Source organism: Aythya fuligula, chromosome 3 (genome assembly GCF_009819795.1).
Source record: "Aythya fuligula isolate bAytFul2 chromosome 3, bAytFul2.pri, whole genome shotgun sequence".
Classification (NCBI taxonomy): Eukaryota; Metazoa; Chordata; class Aves; order Anseriformes; family Anatidae; genus Aythya; species Aythya fuligula.
Window position 1 is genome coordinate 90,540,900 of NC_045561.1, and position 19,575 is coordinate 90,560,474.

Genomic DNA, 19,575 nt, shown 5'->3' on the forward strand with positions numbered 1-19,575 from the left:
CCGCGTAATGGGAACAACCTCCTTTGTCTGGAAGCCCACTGGATTCAGCTTCCTTTGTGAGGCAGATGTTGAGTGACTGTTCCCTGTCTCCTGGGACCACAGTTCCCTATCTCTTCCTCCCTTTAATACTGATGAGTTTACTCACTCACACATATTTATAACGTGTATTCACAAAAAATAAAATTAAATTAAATAAATAAATAAATAAATAATGAAGCATATTATTCTAATATGCTATTCAAATATGGTATTCTAATTTCTTTGCTTTTTAGGTGGTGATAGTTTACAGGTGTCTCAGTCAGTAACTAGAGCTTCACAATGTAGAAAATTTTAAGAAAAATACAATAAATAAAAGCATCTAAATGCCTCCTGAAATTAATTAAATAAATTAATAAATTAATTGATTAAATTGGCAAACACAATATATTAACTGTCCTGGGACAAGTAATGTTTAATATCTTTATCAATGACATATACAGTGGGATCAAGTGAACTCTCAGCAAATCTGCAGATGACACCAAGTTGAGTGGTGCAGTTGATAAAACAGTAGGAAGGAATGCCATCCAAAGGGACCCGGACAAGCTTGAGAACTGGGCCTACATGAACCTAAGGTACTGCACCTGGGTTGGGGCAATCCCAGGCATGAGCACAGACTGGGAGAAGAACTCACAGAGAGCAGCCCTGCAGAGAAGGACTTGGGGTTTCTGTGGATGAAAAACTCAACATGAGCCAACAGTGAACACTTGAAGCCCAGAAGACCAACTGCATCCTGGGCTGCCTCAATTGAGAAGTGGCCAGCAGGTCAAGGGAGGTGATTGTACCTCTCTACTTAGACCTTGTAAGGCCCCATTTGGAGAACTGCGTCCAGGTCTGGGGCCCCCAGAACATGAGGAATGTTGACCTGTTTGAACAGATCCAGAGAAGGGCCACAAATATGATGAAGGAGTTGGAGCACCTCTCTTGTGAAGAAAGGCTAACAGAGCTGGGGATGTTCAACCTACAGAAGATAAGGCTCCAGGGAGACCTTGTTGCAGTTTTTCAGTACTTAAAGGGGGCTTATAAAAAAGATGGAGAGTGACTCTTTGCTCAATCAGATAATGACAGGATAAGGAGGAATGGTTTAAAACTAAAAGAGGGGAGATTTAGATTAGAGGTTAGGAGGAAATTCACTCAGAGTGAAACACTGAAACAGGTTGCCCAGAAAGGTTGTGGATGCCCCATCCCTGCAGGTGTTCAAGGCCAGTCTAGAGGAGGCCCTGGGCAACCTTATCTACTGGGTGACATCCCTGCTATGGCAGGGGGGGTGGAGTTAGATGATCTTTGATGTCCCTTCCGACCCAAGGCATTCTATGATTCTAATATTTATGGGCAGTATACCAAGAAGTATCTTTCTCTCAAACACACCCTAATTTCCTACGTTCATTTCTTTTAGGTCCTTTCTGTGAGGAACCTAGTGATCCTTGTGCATCTCTGCCATGCCTAAATGGGGGTCTATGCCAATATAATCAGTCTGGATATATTTGTGATTGTCCAGCAGGCTTTCTTGGTCACAGTTGTGAAATTGATATCAATGAGTGTTCTTCAAGGCCATGTAAGAACAGAGGTACATGTATTGATTTGCCAAATGTAAGTACAAATTTCAACTATCTATATTTGAACACAATACTAAACGATTTAATTCTAACTTAGCATTATCTGTAGGTATTATGTTCACAATATTTCTGTGGTTAAAATGTTTGAATTCCACATTTTCAGTTGTTTAGAGGATACTTAGGAAACCAACAATGTTGTTTCATTTCTTTTTTTAATTATTTTTCCCTAATAAAGTCTTCTGATATAAACATGATACAAAAGTCATCTTCATTACCTAGTAGTAGTCTCATATTGTTGCTTTTCCTGTGGTATCTGCTTTTAATTTTATTATTTTATTTTATTTTATTGTAAAATAGAATAAAATTCATGCACACTCTCCAAGATTTGATAATATAGTCATATCTGGTAGTATTTCAAACTGCATTGTCAATGTTTTTTCATTAGCATAACTATTGCAAATAGCAGTGATTACACAGAAATGATATAGTCAAAGAAGAGTTCCAAAGCTCAGTTACCATAAACCAGTGATATATGCTCACTCATAGAGAGAGAAAAAGAGAACTCTAAGTTGCTAAAAAACATGATGGGTTTCTAAAGTATGCAAACTGTCTAAATATTTCGTGTCTCCACTTAATTCATAGCTAGTGGATATACTAGCACATACTAGCAGTAGTTTGTTTCAAACATATAAAAATCTCTCAACAGATGATAAAATAAAGTTCCTTGATCATGCTTTTAGGACCAGTTCTGAAGAAACACTTGAGCACTACCAATTTCACTCAGGGGACAACCCCTCATATACTTTCCCTTTTCTTTCTGACATAGAAAGGCCTGTAGAGAGCTTTACATTGTCCAGAAAAATAAGGATGAGAGTATCAGCTCTAATAAATATTTTGTTGTAAAATAATTTACTGTTCTTGCTATGTAAATTACAGATTGCAGTAGCTGGCAGATGTCTATCAGCATCAAAAAGAAGCATATTATCTGTGCTTCATGTTGGGGAGAGGGGGGGAAGGATACAAACCATTTTATTTCCTTCCCTAAATATTGAATACTCTTTGGTGTATGATGTATTTCCTGCACTATCACTGTTTGATAGAGATTTTCACACTGAAAAAAAAAAAAAAATAGAAATGAGGAAAAACAAACAAGTTACAAAGCACCTTCTTGATTCAGTTATGAAATCACAAAACCAGACAAATTTAGAGCTGCTGTATTTCGAACTAGCAAACTCACTTCTGGTATAATTTGTGCTGGAAGTCCTATTCCACTTGTCCTAAATGTCCTATTCCACTTGTCCTAAGTTATGTTTGTAATCTATTTGGGGCTACGATTGTTTTTTGTTATGTATTTGTAGTCTGTTTAATATGATGAGACACTGTCCTGTTTAGGGTCTCTGTAGTAATGGAAGTAAATACTAATTTCTGAGTTGCCTTGGGTACAAAAAAATAAGTCTTTCCAATTTCCTTTTCTTCTATAGGATGTGGCATGTAGTTGCCTGCCATTATTCACTGGCAAGTTCTGTGAAAGAATACTGAATCCATGTGAATTATTGCCTTGCTTAAATAATGCAACCTGTGTAGCTCAACAACAGAACTACAACTGCCGGTAAGATTAGAAATTAATGTCAGTACTTTGTTGGATCACTTGATGTCATTGACTGCAGAAAGAAAAGATGTCATCAGTTACAGAAAGCACAGAAAACAATAAACACATTTTAACAATTTTTTCTTATTTTCTGATGCTCTACAATGTAACATCTTGAAAATTAATTGAAGTGATAAAAAAAAAAAAAGAGAGATTTAAAGCACTTAAGGAGTTATAAATTGTTTCCTGATGGACCAACAATATGTGAGACAATTAAATTACAGATACCATTCCCATTCAAAGGATATGATGTTTATGATGTTTAAAAGGATATGATGTTTATGTTATGTTTCTGAAAAGATAAGACAACTGTGTTCATTCCTTATTCACAGACATGCATCAGTAGGTCTTAGATTGATCCTTCAAGAAGCATATTAATTTTTTTTATTATTATTCAGAAAGACCATACTGAAAATTGTCCATTTGCAAATAACAGAAGTGATGCAATAGGTATACAATTTCATTCTGTTTTAAATAGCTTTATAGATATTTTTTCACACTACTGAAGAGTACAATTTGTACTCTTCAGATTTTCTTGGCTTTTATCTGGTTGCCTTAAAAAAATCTGCTAAGCATTACTGAAGTGCAGTAAACAACTTTCAAATTTTAGGATATTCATTAAAGCAGAAAATTGATAGCTGTGGTACACAAAAGTCTGAAAACACATTACGAATGAACTTAGAAACTGCAAACGCATAACAGAAGTATAGAACATAAAGTTATATAAGAGTACATTCAGATGAAAACTTTGGAAATATGAATATATGTAGAAATATGTTTACAACTTTCCCATGAAAGGGAACAAAAGAGATTCTAAATACACACATACACACACACACACAGTTGTTTTCCCATATGCATAGCACAGAACAACAGTGTTACCATTTATTTTCCAATATTTGAAACACAGATATAAGATATTAATAATTTACTATTATGTAGCCAGTATTTTTCACAGTATGTTGGTGCATGAGTTAGTATGAAATGATGCCTAAAGCTTACATTTAAAATCTGAATAACATGAACCATTAATACCAAGATACAGATTGGCTTTTCTCATAATAATCATCATAATAATCATAATAATATTGAAAAAAATATTCCGATCCCTGTCTATAATGCTGTTCAATAATTTATAATTTCAAAAAGCACTGCTAGAGATGGTGCTTTAACATGAACCTTGTTGTACCACTGACTGTGGTTAATAAAAATAACTATGCAAAGGTATGGTGTTTTAATGGTCTTTTTAGTGATATAATATGTGAGAATAAGAGAATACATTATTTAGATCAATATAAAAGAAAGTAGAAATGGAAAATTAACAACCCATTTAAATTGGTTATAAAGAGAATCACTTAAGTTATACTGTTAAAGGTAGATACCAGAGGTATCTTGGGCTCAAAAAGGGTACAAGCTTATTCACTACTAACACTAAACACTAAGATCCTATTAATAGCAGTGTTGCCAAGATTTTACCTTTAGTATTTTTGTATTATTTATGCATTCAGTTGTGCTATCTATAATATACATATTTGACAAGACAGGCAAGTCACATTTATGGAAAGCTGGTTTGAGATATGCGATAAGGATTATAAGTTTATTATTTTAACACCAAGAATTATTTTAAAAGGGAAAGCAACATCCTAGAGAAAACATTACTGGATACAGTAATAAGCAGTGCATCCTTCAACTTTGTACAATGTCAAGGGTTTGGCCCTGAACATACTGTTAAGTATCTTTTGCTCATGTTCTTTCCTCATGGTATTCCCTAATATCTAAACTATACAGCAGGCTTTCTTTGTGAAGGAAAAGAAGAACTACAGCAAGTGTTTCATACTTTCCAAAGTAAAGTATCCAAAACAGGTGGTGATATGAAGCACTTTCTGAAAGTTCCCAAGGTGCTTTGTAGAGAGGTACAGAGAAAGCCCAGACTAAACTAAATACTAAAACTGTAAGCTTTGAAAGTTAGATAAAAATGGCCACATTGGAACTTCAGTTTCAAAATCCAGCTTTAGTTTTAACACTCAGTCACTGAAGGATCCAATTACTGTTTACAACTTTAAAAAGTGTTTATTGTTAATAAATTAATTTTCTCATTTTTTTGTGAAAATAAAATCAATTTTCCACAACTTAATCCCAAATACTTAGGGAATGTAAATTATGTGCATAATTGTACCCTTATACTTGGAAGATTTATGTCAGAGAAAGCATTTTGAAGGAGTGTGTCAGGTACTTTTCACAAGGAGGCCAGATGCAGTAACTTGGTTGTGAGTGCTGCAGTCTTGCCAAAGTGATAGTATTGAAATGCAGAGGTGTGAAGAGCTTTAGAGAGATCAACAACTATCAGCAGCTTTTATTAATTTTAATTATTAACTCAAAATTCCCCTTGTAAATGTGTCTTGCATTAAACTTGGATTAAAAAAAATAATAATAATAAAAAATAAGAAGACCTATAGGAACTGTGGTTTAACAGTTTCAGATTTGTTAAGTTACAAGCTTTGAAGCTTTCTGGGAGTGTGAGTCACTTTTTTATAATTTATTTTACCTGTGGAAAGCCTCAGGTAAATTAATATATTAATGTTTATATATTAATATATTAATATATGTTAATTAATATAAAATTATTTAGGAGGATTGAAGCTGGTCATTCAAAGTTCTAAGTGGAAATTTTGTTTCATTTTTGGTAATAATTTTCAAATACTGTATTTATGTTTATGTTTATATGTATATTTATATTTTATTTGTATTTATATCTAGTTATTCCATTAAAAGCTGCATGTTTTTCACTTGTTGTAACAACTGATCAACTTAAATAGTATCATAACATTTTAAATAAATATAATGGCATTAGTCTACATACACATATAAATAATAGGTGAGTTGACCTTTTGTTCCTTTTATTTTGTTTTGGTTGTGCCTACTTTATCTGCTTCTCCTTATGCTCAAGCTGCATTCTGCTTATATCCATCACCATCTAAGCTTCTATCTTCTTTGAGAAAGCAGTTGTTTTCCAGTCTAAACATAACCAAACAAACTTGATTTAATTTTCCTCACTTCAGTTATGATGTATGACTATCTTGTACCCTAATTCCATCCCCTCAGTCTTCATATCATATACAACTTTGTGCTAAGAATCTAATAGTAGCATTTTTTCTTAAATGTCAAAATTTAAGGTGAATTCAAATAGGCAGTGAATAAGGATATCAATCACAATAAATTGTGACTGTTTACTTTGTAACTTCTATTATTCATGTTCTTTAGGACAATAACAAGTTACAAAAAATGTGAAAGGATGTTCTCAGAAAATTTGTTTTCTTAGTGCCATATTTGCCACTTTACAGCCATTTTTTTTGCTGTTAATTTATCTTATATTCTCTGGCATTGTCATGTCTATTGCAAAGAAACAACAAAACAAAACTATGAAAAATGTGCAAATATTATCTATTATCTATTTTATGAAACAGTCATAGATTACTCAGGTAAATAGAACCAAGAATAACAGGAGCTCTCTCATCTGATTCATATCATAGCTGAAAACCTATCACTAAAACAAATATTGTAAATGAGTTAATCTGATTTGTTTTTAAGTGTGATTTTAAAAACAAATTGTAACAAAAGATACTATATAATTGTTTATATACATATGTAATATTTCTTTTATGGCTAAGCATGTAACTGCCTGATATCTTTAAATAAATCCCTCATATCTTTGCTGAAATAAAAGCATCTAAGCAATATGAAAAAACTTGTAGTTACAATAATTGAACCGGAAATTTTGTAAGAATAGACTTTGCAAGAATTTTGATTCCAAGTATTCAAAAGGGTAATAGTTGCATTTGGTGTAGGATTTCATACAGGATTTGCATGCAGCAACTCTTTCTAAGAAGAAGGTGAGGATTATGTAGTCCATTGCTACTTGTGAGTAGCATAGAGGACCCTCCTGTGGTTGTTTATACTAATTTAAAGAAAAAAAGTTTTGTAAATATCTATGTAGAGAAGGTTTTCCTATATCCACTGTCCTCCTTCCACATGGTCCTCATGGTCCTACAAATAACCTGTGTGGATGCTGTTAAAGGGTTTGTGTGAAAAACAGCCTGTCTGACACTTCAGTAAAAGTTAATAAATGACTTATGCCTCTGGACATAGCTTATGTCTCTGTGCATCCCTCAGTAGCATAGCCATACACACTGATTAAGCTTCTTTTGAATTCTTTAACTGATTTAGAAAATACTGTTAACTCAGAAATTTTCTATTGAAAATTATTGCCTCTACTATACTAGATATTGAAAATAATATCCGTTAATGTTGTCCACTCCATAATTATGAGAGGCTCCACACATTCTGAAAACATCTTCATGATTTCCAGCTTCTGGGCTGAGCCATGAGACAAAATACCCATCAGAAAAAGCAAGAGAAACCTCCTATCTACTACTTTTGTTTTCCTTCAAAACCACATTTTTTTCACCTAACTGGACATTTCCTTTCTCTTTTACTTAAATATTTTCTACCAGAAAGAGCCTTTAAAAAGAGGAACATACTAAGTATGTCTCTAAGTGAATTAGACAGAGATGATGTATCTTTCAAAATACAAAATAGAGTTTTTGCACTCTGGTTTCTACTTTTTCCTCATGTTAAGCAAGATATACATATTCAAATATTTATTTTTCTGCAGTATTTTGTTATCTCTTTTGAATAAGACTTGTTTATTATCCATTTGAATCTCATCTTTTTTACTGCACATGGGATTCTTTTTAAACACTGGAGGGCTGGAATAGAAAAGACTATTCTGTAATGATGAATGCTGGCATGAAGCAGAATAAATACCTATAGCTACTTTTACAATAGAATGAATAGCCACAGCTCCATTCATATCACATAGAACCAACAAACAGTCACAAAACAGAATATTAGTTTTCTCCTTTAAAGAAAATACAAAATTACAGTTAAGCAAACACAAAAACAGTCATTAGTGACTAGTCTTTGCTGATCATTAGCAATGATTGATGCTAACTATTTTAAACCCGATTTACAATCATATTTCTCATTTTTCTCTCTGATGGTTTAATTGACCCATCCTTTCTAATAGATTTCCAAAACCTTGTTTACAGCTTTTTATTAAATATTGCCTCATTCTAGATTGTGTTTGTTTCTGGAAGATTATATGAAGCATTGGTATGAAAATACTTCAAACAATGAAAAAAATATTTTATGGAGAAGTGAAAATATCCAAACTCATAGAACCGATTTTAATTGCTTGAAAACATGTTATGCTTATTCTAAATAATGTTTGAGATCTGTTTTGTTACTGAAAGAAGATTATTTAATAGAATTATGGAACATAATTAAATACAATTAATTTTTAAAATCCAAAATACACTCTAAAATACACTGGTGTATTTGCAGCTGCATGCCAGGATTCACTGGAAAGAACTGTGAGGAAGTAATTGACTACTGCAGACTGCTCAGCATCAACTGTCTGAATGAAGGATTGTGTCTTAATATAATTGGAGGATTCACTGTAAGTAATTTAATACATGTTAAACTAATTCAGTGTTCCAAAGTATAAAAGCTTCAGAAAACCAGAACCTGAAATGCATTCATTACTCTAAGAGACAAGAGGGACATACATTTATACAGTTGCTGTGTATACACAAGGAGTATTCACTTGGGTGATATGGATTTTTTTATTACTTTTCTACTGAGACAATGTTTTGCTTTTTATCAAGTAAGAGGACTGAAGAGTATTTTTATAGTTAAAAGAATACATAACTAATTGTGTTCCAATGCTATTATCCACACAGATAATAATCACAGCTATATTACAATCTTTAAAAATGCATTGCCTAAATTGAGTACATCTATTGCCATTGTTTAAATTTAATAAAAACACAGTAGTCTGATGATGAAACTGCAGTGTAGTGAGGTTGATTCTAACTGACAAGTTGGGAAAAACAAACACACACTCACACACAAAGCAACAAAATACATCATAATTCAGGCTGGTTTAACAATTGAAATAGCTCTTTAAAATTCTGAGCAATATCCATCATATACCAAGATTTTTCTGGCCATAACTTGTCAATAGAGAGGAAATAATATTCCCCAAAGCAACTTAAACATTACTCTAAACTAGCACTCATTCTACAAATAATGGAAAGCGATCACACAAAGACTTCCCTGCAGTCTGTCTGAGACCAAACAGTCTGGTGTCTCTTCTCCTTTGGAATTTTGAAAAGAGGAATGTAGAACCTGGAAAAGGTGAGTAGAATCAGAATCCTCTAAGTTTGGTATAGCCTTCTGATTTTCAGACTGTTCCTGGGAGAATTAGAAACAGTTCAAATCCTAGACTGAACTCAAAATTCTCAGGATTCATAATCTTTTCAAAAGCTGTTTGATTATGTTTTATTAGAAACAATATTTGTCTAAACGCTGTTCTGGTTTCCACTTGTCCATTTAGGTGTTCAGGCAAAATATATTAGGATTACTATTACTTCTTGTGACAGGGAGCTGGAAGAGTAGTCTACTCTGTAAAGGAAGGATTGCTGGGACCAAGTGTTACAGCAAGGCAGGCAGGAACAGTGAATGTCCTCACCAGCAAGGGGCATTGTCCCTCAGTAGCCGCAAGAACACTGAAGGTCAGTGTTCAGCCAATAGCTCACTGATGCCAAGGCTAGTCTGTAGTGACGAAGCAAATTTGCAGTCAAGCTGAGAAGTCAAGTCAACAGGTCAGAATCAACAAGATACAAAGTTGGATACAGACCTACTGAAAAAATAACTCAGAAAAGTTCTAGTGTAAAGACCTGGGCTTTAACACAGCTCATGAGTAAATGAATGGAAGGCCTGTAACTGCACATCTCAGAGAGGGGATTTGTTTTCATGGCAGGCTGATCCAAGGTGACACTTCTATGCCATGTTTGAGCTGACCTTGAACACAGGCAGTTAAACCTGTGAGAGAGGGGAAAGAGGTCACAGAGGAAGAGTGTAGAGAAAGATAATTTTAAACTGGTTAGGCCGATTAGAGCCTGTTGATGCATTCAAGTTCCTGACAGTTTCTCTCCCAACTTAATATGAATCTGAATGCTCCTTGCATGTAATTATTCATTCAATACAAATCTTACTGACTTTCTTATAGTCATAAAAGCTGAAGAAGCATAGATATTTTCTCCCCAGTGCATTCCAGTGGACTCTTTGCGTTTGGCCAGGTTTCTTGAGCCTTACCTGATCTCTAATCTGCTTTATACAGGTGACCAAAGATTGTTTCTCCTATCTATAGATAGGAACAAAGAGAAAAAACTTCCAGTCCTTTGTTCAAAGTAGTCAGCTCGTATTTTTGCCCCTAAGCTTTTTGTGCAAGTTCTAATTCATATTCTGCTGTGGACTTTTCAAGCATCACTAAGAATCAGATTCATACCACTGTTGACTGCATCACAGTCACCTAGTTGCTGCGTTTTGCCCTTTTCCTTGGTCTCTGATCTTAATTGCCAGAAACTGCTATTTAGATTGACCCATAACTCATTCAGCTGCTTGCAATTCTACAGAAAGGTAATCAGATCTGTAACAGATCTATAACAATAATTTTATTTAAGAGCATGAGAAAGTTAGTTAAATAAATACATGTGAATCATAAGTTGAGCAATTAATTAATACTTCTTTTTACTGGAAGAAGTAAGTATATAGTATCTGCTAAATTCTGAATACTGATTTTTTAAAATATGAATTTTAGGAATAATCTTTGCACTGTCAGCAAATATACATTAACTAGAGAAATAGTACTTAATGTATTTTAACAGTAACCTTGCAAGGCACTTTGCAAGATATTGTATATCAGATATTATTACTAACAGAGTATTAAAACATACACTTACAGAAGAACATAATTCTTGCTTTGTTGAGTATGCAATATACCGACAGAAGAATAAAATAGATGGCTAGGGAGTATCTTTATCTGATAATTTGCCCCTCCACATTGTTGCCGTGTTGAACAGGTTGCCCAGAGATATTGTGGATGCCCCATCTCTGGAGGTGTTCAAGACCAGGTTAGATAAGGCCCTGGGCAAACTGATCTAGTGGGTGGCATCTCTGTCCATGGCAGGGGGGTTAGAACTAGATGACCTTTAAGGTTCCTTCCAAATCAAGCCATTCTATGATTCCATGATTGTTGATAACAGATGCAACAAACAGGAATACTACGTCCAGCTCTGCTGCACTGAAATAAGGAGAGTCAAGAAAAGACCATACTGGTGTTTGTATCTCGCAGTTAACTTATCTACATGATAGAAATGTTATATTCAAGTCCAAAACATTTATTTCATCTCTTTTCAGATATTTGTATCTTATGTCCATTTATGTCAAGCAACAGCAAAAACTAGAGTATACAAATTAAAATACATAAAAAAAAAAAAAACACACACAAGTAAAACAGATATCTGACAGTGAATGTCATCATATGATAATCATCAAAAACACACCTTCATGACCACTATTAGATGTGATACTCAGCAGACACTTTGTTAGGTTATAAAATGCAGCCAAATGAGCTGGCACAGCAAAGGCTGGTTTGCTTTATGTAGACATCGATGCCTACAGTACTGAGTGGTATGTGACAGAATCACAGAATCATAGAATCATTTAGGTTGGAAAAGACTCATAAGATCAGCAAGTCCAACCATCACTTAACACTACCAAGTACACCACTAAACCATGTCTCTAAGAGCCATGCCTACACATCTCTTAAATATCTACAGTGATGGTGACTCCACCACTTTCCTGAGAAATACTTTAAGAGACCTTAAGGAATGATGAAATAATTTTTAAAAAATCAAAGTGTTGAATCTTAAGATGTAGTTTATACATGGATTTTGGATTTGAAATTCATCTCTAGCTTAGCTAAAAAGTGTAGTAATTAGAATTGAAACAGTATAGTTATCTGTTTTTGGAATTGTAACAATTATCAGCACAAACCCTCTATTAGTAATTAGCATTAATTGCAAGTAATTGTAACACAAATAAATATTCTGCTTACACTTATTATGTTCATTAATTTACTCTAAGTTTCAAAAACTACTTCTGCCTCTATGAAGAAATCCCTAGGTCTAATATATGCTAACTTTATGTTAGACAGTAATACTTAGGAAGCATTTATTGATGATACTACTGTCAGATAAATATGGGTATTGTTACTTCTTAGGAAAATGACCTCATATTTCATGTTCTCATAGTTCTTATATCTCAATTCTAATACCTCATATTTCAGAATACAGTTGTAGTAGCAACAAATAATATCCTTTGTTGAGGATACCTGTTGTTTTCTATCATCCTGGGAACCAAAGTAATGATGTATACATTGATATAGGATTTATCAATAGAAAAATAGTCTGTAGTTGCATAATTAATTGCAGTTAACATAGCTTAATGAAAACAGATCACATCAGACAAAGTTGACTTAATGAGATAACCTGATGGATAGTGATAGAGAAATATTTTCTGCTGCAATTCCCTCATGAAACAAAATAAATCATTTAATGGAGCATGTTAATCTCTAAGAAAAAAAAAATTTTTAAAAATCTAGATGACACTTTAACGGATCTAGGCAAACAAAAAATACTGACACAGGATAGTTGAATATTCTGCTTTTTCTAGCCTCCCTCCCTCCTCAGATGAAGCACAAGATCCCACAGTGTGTGTTGCTAGATGTGCATGTTCTGGCCAACTGCCAAGAGGACTGTAACAGAGCTAGATCTCTTTTATAGATAAATTTCTGGATTTTTTTCAGAATTATATATATATATATTAAAAAAAAAAAAAAAAAAAAAAAAAGCATAAAAAGTGTTCTAATCGAGGCTGCATGCACAAGAAAAAATAATCTGTCAGTTACACAGCAGTGACTGTTTCCTGATACTCGGTGATGATTAAGACAACTGTACTGTACTGGGTCTGGCTGGAATGTTAACTTTCCCGGCAGCAGCCCATACAGTGCTGTGCTTGTAGCTTGCAGCTTGTAGCTGGAACAGCAGTGTTATCACACCAGTGTTGTGTCTGCTGCTGAGCAGTGCTGGCACAGCATCGGGACTCTCTCTAACCCTCCTAGGGGGTGGGCAAAAAGTGAGAAGAGAAACATCACTAGGGCAGCTGACCTAAACCAACCAAAGGGATATTCCATACCATATGATGTCACACTCAGCAATAAAAGGTGGAAACAGGAAGAAGAGGGCTCTCGTTGTGAAAACATCGGTCCTCCTCCTGAACACCGGCTACATGCATTGAGGCTTCAAGGACGTGGTCAAGCATCACTCATTTGTGGGAAGTAGAGAGTAATTTCTTTCCTCTGCACTTCCACATAGTCTTCATTTGTTTTATTTGTCTGTTTTCCTCCCTTTTTTTCCTTTCCCCCTCCCTTTTCCCCTTTCTTTTTTTTTTCCTTTAGTTAAATTGTTTAGTTCATAATAATCTTTCTATTATTATTATTATTATTATTATTATTATTATTATTTCCCTTTAATTAAATTATCCTTATCTCAACCCATGAGTTGTTCTTTGCTTTACCTCCCCTCCTCATCTAAAGAGGGGAAGTGAGAGAGCGGTTGTGGTGTTTAGCTGCCCAGCACAGTAAAACCACCACAACAACTTTGAGCTCACTGGGGAGCCTGTTCCAGTGGAGAGGGAGTGGAGGGGCAAGCACTGATCTATTCTCTTTAGTCACCAGTGATAGGACCTGTGGGAATGGTGTCAAGCTGAGGCAGGGGAGGTTTAGGCTAGACATCAGGAAGAGGTTCTTCACTGAGAGTATTGTCACACACTGGAACAGGCTCCCCAGTGAAGCAGTCACTGCACCAGGCCTGTTGGAGTTTAAGAAGCGTTTGGACTGTGCACTTAGTCATATGATCTGAATTTTTGGGTAGACCTGTGTGGTGCCAGGAGTTGGACTTGATGATCCTTACAGGTCCCTTCCAACTTGGGATACTTCTTGATTCTATGATTGTGTGATTTTCTTCTAGGGAAGAAAGAAGGGATTTGAAGGTGGGATTCCACTACCTATTTATCTACAGCAAGTGGCTTAGATCAAGACAAAAAGAATTATCTCTGTTTAAAAAGTTAAATAAATAAATATCAAAGCCAAAGATACTAAATAAAATAATAAAAGTAAAAAGATTAAGCTAATTTAGCCTAAATTATGAGGATAACAGAACTGCCCATTATCAAATTTTGGAATCTTGGAAAGATGAGCAGAAGAACATGAAAGTGGAAGGATGAGGATTTTAAGACAGTCTAGTTCTAGGCATACCAGCCTGATTCTCTAGAGAAGGACAAAATATTGTGTTCTTATATTTCAGTCATTGAATTGCATAGTGTTTACAGAATCCATAGGCTAATTATGACTACCTACATAAGTATATTTGAGGGAGAAGAAAGTAGAGCCCTACAGCATTTGCAGTTAGGGTATTTGGAATAGCTACATATTTTTTCCAATTTCTGCTCAACCACACATTGGTTATGGAGGGACTAAATGCAGATTAAAAATGCATTCCCCTTCTTGTAGGGTGTAAAAAAAGCTCATTCACAGCTTTTTTCTTTCCTCACTGCTCCTTACCATGTTACGAGCAACAATCTATCAACTTATACAGTTTGCGTAGTGTACCCAAGTTTATTTTGTCAATATGCCTTTCTCCTATCATCCTGACAAGCCACTGATTCGTGGACAGTTATGTACTTACTGCTAACAAAAGAACTGATTTATAAAGACACAAAAGCTGAAGCTAAAATATGAAGTGAAAGCAGTGTCATTGTAAGGGCCATTTCCATTTGCATGCACTACACTTCAGACAAGGACTAAGCAAGTCACACAGACTGCCTCAATTGCTGGGCTGTATTGGCAAGCAAATAAATACTAGAGCAATGTTAAAGAAAGAGACAATAATCTCTGATATCTCTATAGGGTTTAAAATTAGGGTCATTCAAAGCAAACATTTACATTTTCTTTGAGAAGCTGTACTAAAACTGAAATGTGAAATGTAATGTTGGAATAATTGTCAATGAATGTCCTGGTACCTTTCAAAAGATTAGTAGGAACTGGTGCTGATTCCTGGCTATGTTTATACAGGGCTATGAAAGTAAATTGTGCTGTAAAGGCAGACCAAATCTAGATCAAAAACAAATCATGTTTTTAACTTCTATAAATGTCTTGAAGAATATGTGTTCTACAAACATCCAGCATATGCCTGGGAAATATTGATTAATAAAAGATATATCTATTAACCAACCTTATCGCACTCCACAGGTACCTTAAAGGAGGCTGTAGTGAGGTGAGGGTTGGTCTTTTCTCCCACATGCCTGGTGACAAGATGAGGGTGTCGTGGTTCCGCTCGAGTGGGCAGCCGAGCTCCACCACAGCCGCTCTCTCACTCCCCCTCCTCAAAGAGGAATGGGGAGAAAATATGTGAAAAGGGCTCAAGGATTGAGATAAGGACGAGAAAATCACGCAATAATTATTGTAACGGGCAAAACAGACTCGGCATAAGGAGATAGTAAGATTTATTGCCTACAACTAACAAGCGAGAGAAGTGAGAAAACAAAGGAAAAAAAAACCAAAAGCACCTTCTCCCCCCATCCACCCTTTTCCACCTCCTCCCCCCGAGCGGCGCAGGGGAACGGGGAATGGGGGTTATGGTCAGTCTACAGCACTTCTTCTCTGCCGCTCCTTCTCGGTCACTCTTGTCCCCTGTGCTGTGGGGTCCCACCCACGGGATGCAGTCCTTGATGAACTGATCCGGCGTGGGCTTCCCACAGGCAGCACCTCTTCCAGAACTGCTCCAGATATGGGTCCGTACCACGGGGTCCATCCCTCAGGAGAAAACTGCTCCAACCTGGCTCCCCTACGGGCAGCAGCTCCTGCCAGATCACCTGCTCCTGCGTGGGCTCCTCTCCACGGGCTACAGGTCCGGCCCGGAATCTGCTCCGGCAGGGGTCTTCCACAGGCGGCAGCCTCCGTCAGTGCAGGGCCACCTGCTCCACCGTGGTCTCCTCCACGGGCTGCAGCGTGGAACCCTGCTCCACCGTGGTACTCCATGGGCTGCAGGGGGACATCCTGCTTCACCATGGTCCTCACCACAGGCCGCAGGGGACTTCTGCTCCGGCGCCTGGAGCACCTCTCCCCCTCCTTCTACACTGACCTTGGTGCAAGGCTGTTCTCCCACTCCCTTGACTCTCCCGGCTGCTGTGGCGCAGCGTTTTTTCCCTGTCTTAAATATGCTCTCACAGAGGCGCAAAACAACATCGCTTATTGGCTCGGATCTGGAAAACAATGGGGCCCTTCCCAAACATGGGGCAGCTTCTAGATCTTTCTCACAGAAACCACCCCTATGGCTCCCTGCTACCAAAACCTTGCCACGTAAACCTACTACAGAGGGGAAATGGGCTAAGGTTATGCCAGGGGAGGTTTAGGTTGGAAGAACTTCTTTACTGAAAGGGTTGTTAGGCACTGGAATAGGCTGCCCAGGGAAGTGGTGGAGTCACCATCCCTGGAGGTCTTTAAAAGACTTTTAGATGTAGAGCTTAGTGATATGGTTTAGTGGAGGACTGGTTAGTGTTAGAACAGAGGTTGGACTCAGTGATCTTGGAGGTCTCTTCCAACCTAGATGATTCTGTGATTCTGTAACCACAACCAAACTAGAAACCACCTAATTATGTACCAATATATATTGGTACATAATCACAGAGAATCACTTTTATATATGGATATGTATTTAATAGTGTAGATAGAATAATATGTTCCACTGTAACAGGACATAAAAATTAATACAATAGAAAAGGTTTGTACCTAAAAACTTGCCCTGCAGATGGCTCTGTGGCTGTTCATGATATATACTTTTGATCCTTTTCCTCACGAATATTACCACAGCCATAGCTGTTATACTTGGAGTTTTATGGTGAACCTAAGATATTTCAATAACAAATTATGAACTGAGAGAATATATGGTTGATATAGTACACTTCTGAGTATAAATGAATAATTGGTAACACCAGAGGTCACATGATTGTGGTTGTCCCGGTTTCAGTTAGAACAGAGTTAATTTTCTTCCTAGTAGCTGGTAGAATGCTATGTTTTGGCTTAGGATGAGAAGAGTGCTGATAACACCCCGATGGTTTAATTGTTGCAGAACAGTGCTTACACCAAGCCAAGGACATCTCAGCTTCTTGCTCTGTCCTGCCAATGGGCAGGCTGGGGATGCAGTAAGAGCTGGGAGGGGATAGACCCAGGACAGGTGACCCAAACTAGCCAAAGGGGTATTCCATACCATCTGACGTCACGCTAAACAACATATAGGGGTGGCTAGCTGGGGGATGGGCTCCGGACTGCTCGGGGTTAGGCTAGGCATCGGTCAGCGGGTGGTGAGCAATTGCATTGTGCATCACTTGTTTGTACACATTATTAGTAGTAGTACTATTATCATTATTGCGTTGTTATTATTATTATTATTATTATTATTATTATTATTATTATTATTATTATTATTATTATTATTATTATTTTCCTGTCTTATTAAACTGTCTTTATCTCAACTCACGGGCTTCACTTTCCATTTCTCTCCCCCATCCCAGAGAGGGAGGGGAGAGGGTGAGCGAATGGCTGCGTGGTGTTTAGCTGCCAGCCGGGTTAAACCACGACAGTGGTTTAGACTTAAAAAGTAAAATATGTGCGGCCCAAGGACCATTGTGTTCCCTAGTAAAGCAGAAGAGGCTTACATGCTAACACAAAGAACTACTTCACCAAAGGCAATTATACAAGTTCTTTTTTTGCAGAATGGGGGAAGGAGAAAAGAGGATGGAAACTCTCTTTCCCTTATTTTCACTCCCCATTCTCCCATTTCCCCACTTCTGAATGCCATTATATGGTACACCTTCACCATAAGTGATACTATAACAATTACCGTGACAATTAGGTAGACAAAACTCGATGTCTCATTCATAACCAGATTAGTTTTGCCCTTGTGGGTGCAAAATCTGAGCCTTCAGCCACCTGCTAGGATGGGAGTCAAACTGCTTTTTCCAGAAGTGTGGCTAGAACAAGCCCACAAGCATGTGGTACACCCTCAAACAGCCTCAGAAACAAACTGCAAACTCAGCTGTCACTGCTCCCCTTTTCCACTTTGTAAGCTGTTCTCTGAGGAGGCTCTCTCAGTCTTAATGCTCTTTGACAACAGTTTATCCGCAGAAGTCTGGCTGAATTTATAACCCAGAAGCAAAGCATCTCTATGCAGAATGAACAATAATCTTCCAACCTGAGCTACATCAGTCACACTGCTTAGATCTCATTGCCCTAAGAAGGCCACAGCCATACTCTTGGAGAACCCATTTGTATTTATTGCATGAGAGAAGAAATAAGTTCTAGATAATATGCTCAGAATGAAAAGGAAGTAAAAGAAGTATAGCTGAGATAAAGCACTCCCCTATTTAACAAATGTAGTTCTAAACAAAACAAAAAGAAGGGCAGAGGGGAGGGATACTAGGGCTCTTTTGAAGCCCTCTATACTGTATCAATCAAAATTTGTCTTCTGAGTATTAAAATAATAAAATAATAAAATAAATAAATAAACAAATAAATAAATAGACCTTTAAGGAAACAAACAAACATTTAATATGTTTGGCATACTATATATTAAAGCAGTTGGTTGGAGTGATAAAATTGTTATGAATATTTATAACAGCTCTACTAGCAATGCTAGAAGCAATGAAAATTGGCACTGCAAAATCTACTGCTCTCAGATGCAACTTTTATATTTATGTACAACATATAAAATAGATTATTGTCATTTTCCTTTTAAAAAAATCTAGAGACTCTCTTACTGTTTTATCTCCATGGACTATCTGAGCAATATAGTTCCAACTATGTGAAGCCACTTTGCCACTGTCATTAATTCTACTGATGTCTCTCTTGTATTTGTCCTTCCAGCTGACTGTTCAAACAGCAGCAGTTCAAAGTCAGATACTTCCACTGGGGGCTAGTTTTGCACAAGTTAATTAGTCCGTTTCCTTCTATGCAGCAGCAGTAATTCTACAGAAGAGTTCACATAAATTTTAAAGAATCCTATACAGTTTTGTGCTTCTTCAGTATTTAATTAGAACTTTATCAAAACAACCTTTTCTTACTTTTCTTATTTTATTGAAATAAACAGCATCAAAGCACCCTAGGTGCATTTCACACATGTTATTAAGTATTGCTGAGCATTACAGAAGTTAATGAACAGTGGAATTCTTCATGTAATGAACTAAATATTCTGTTTTCCAAGTGTTAATTTAAAATAAAAATATTAAGTTAAAGCTCTGAAAATGTAATAACTT

The 19,575-nt window shown here is 36.3% G+C and overlaps 1 protein-coding gene across 1 annotated transcript in view; it reads left to right on the forward strand.

The window, feature by feature from the left end:
• Positions 1–19,575, forward strand: part of EYS (eyes shut homolog) — an 836,985-nt gene that overhangs the window by 59,403 nt on the left and 758,007 nt on the right. The window contains exons 3-5 of the mRNA XM_032185496.1: positions 1,433–1,626; positions 3,074–3,201; positions 8,644–8,758. Of these exons, the coding sequence (XP_032041387.1) occupies positions 1,433–1,626; positions 3,074–3,201; positions 8,644–8,758 (437 nt within the window). The remainder of the gene's footprint in view (positions 1–1,432; positions 1,627–3,073; positions 3,202–8,643; positions 8,759–19,575) is intronic.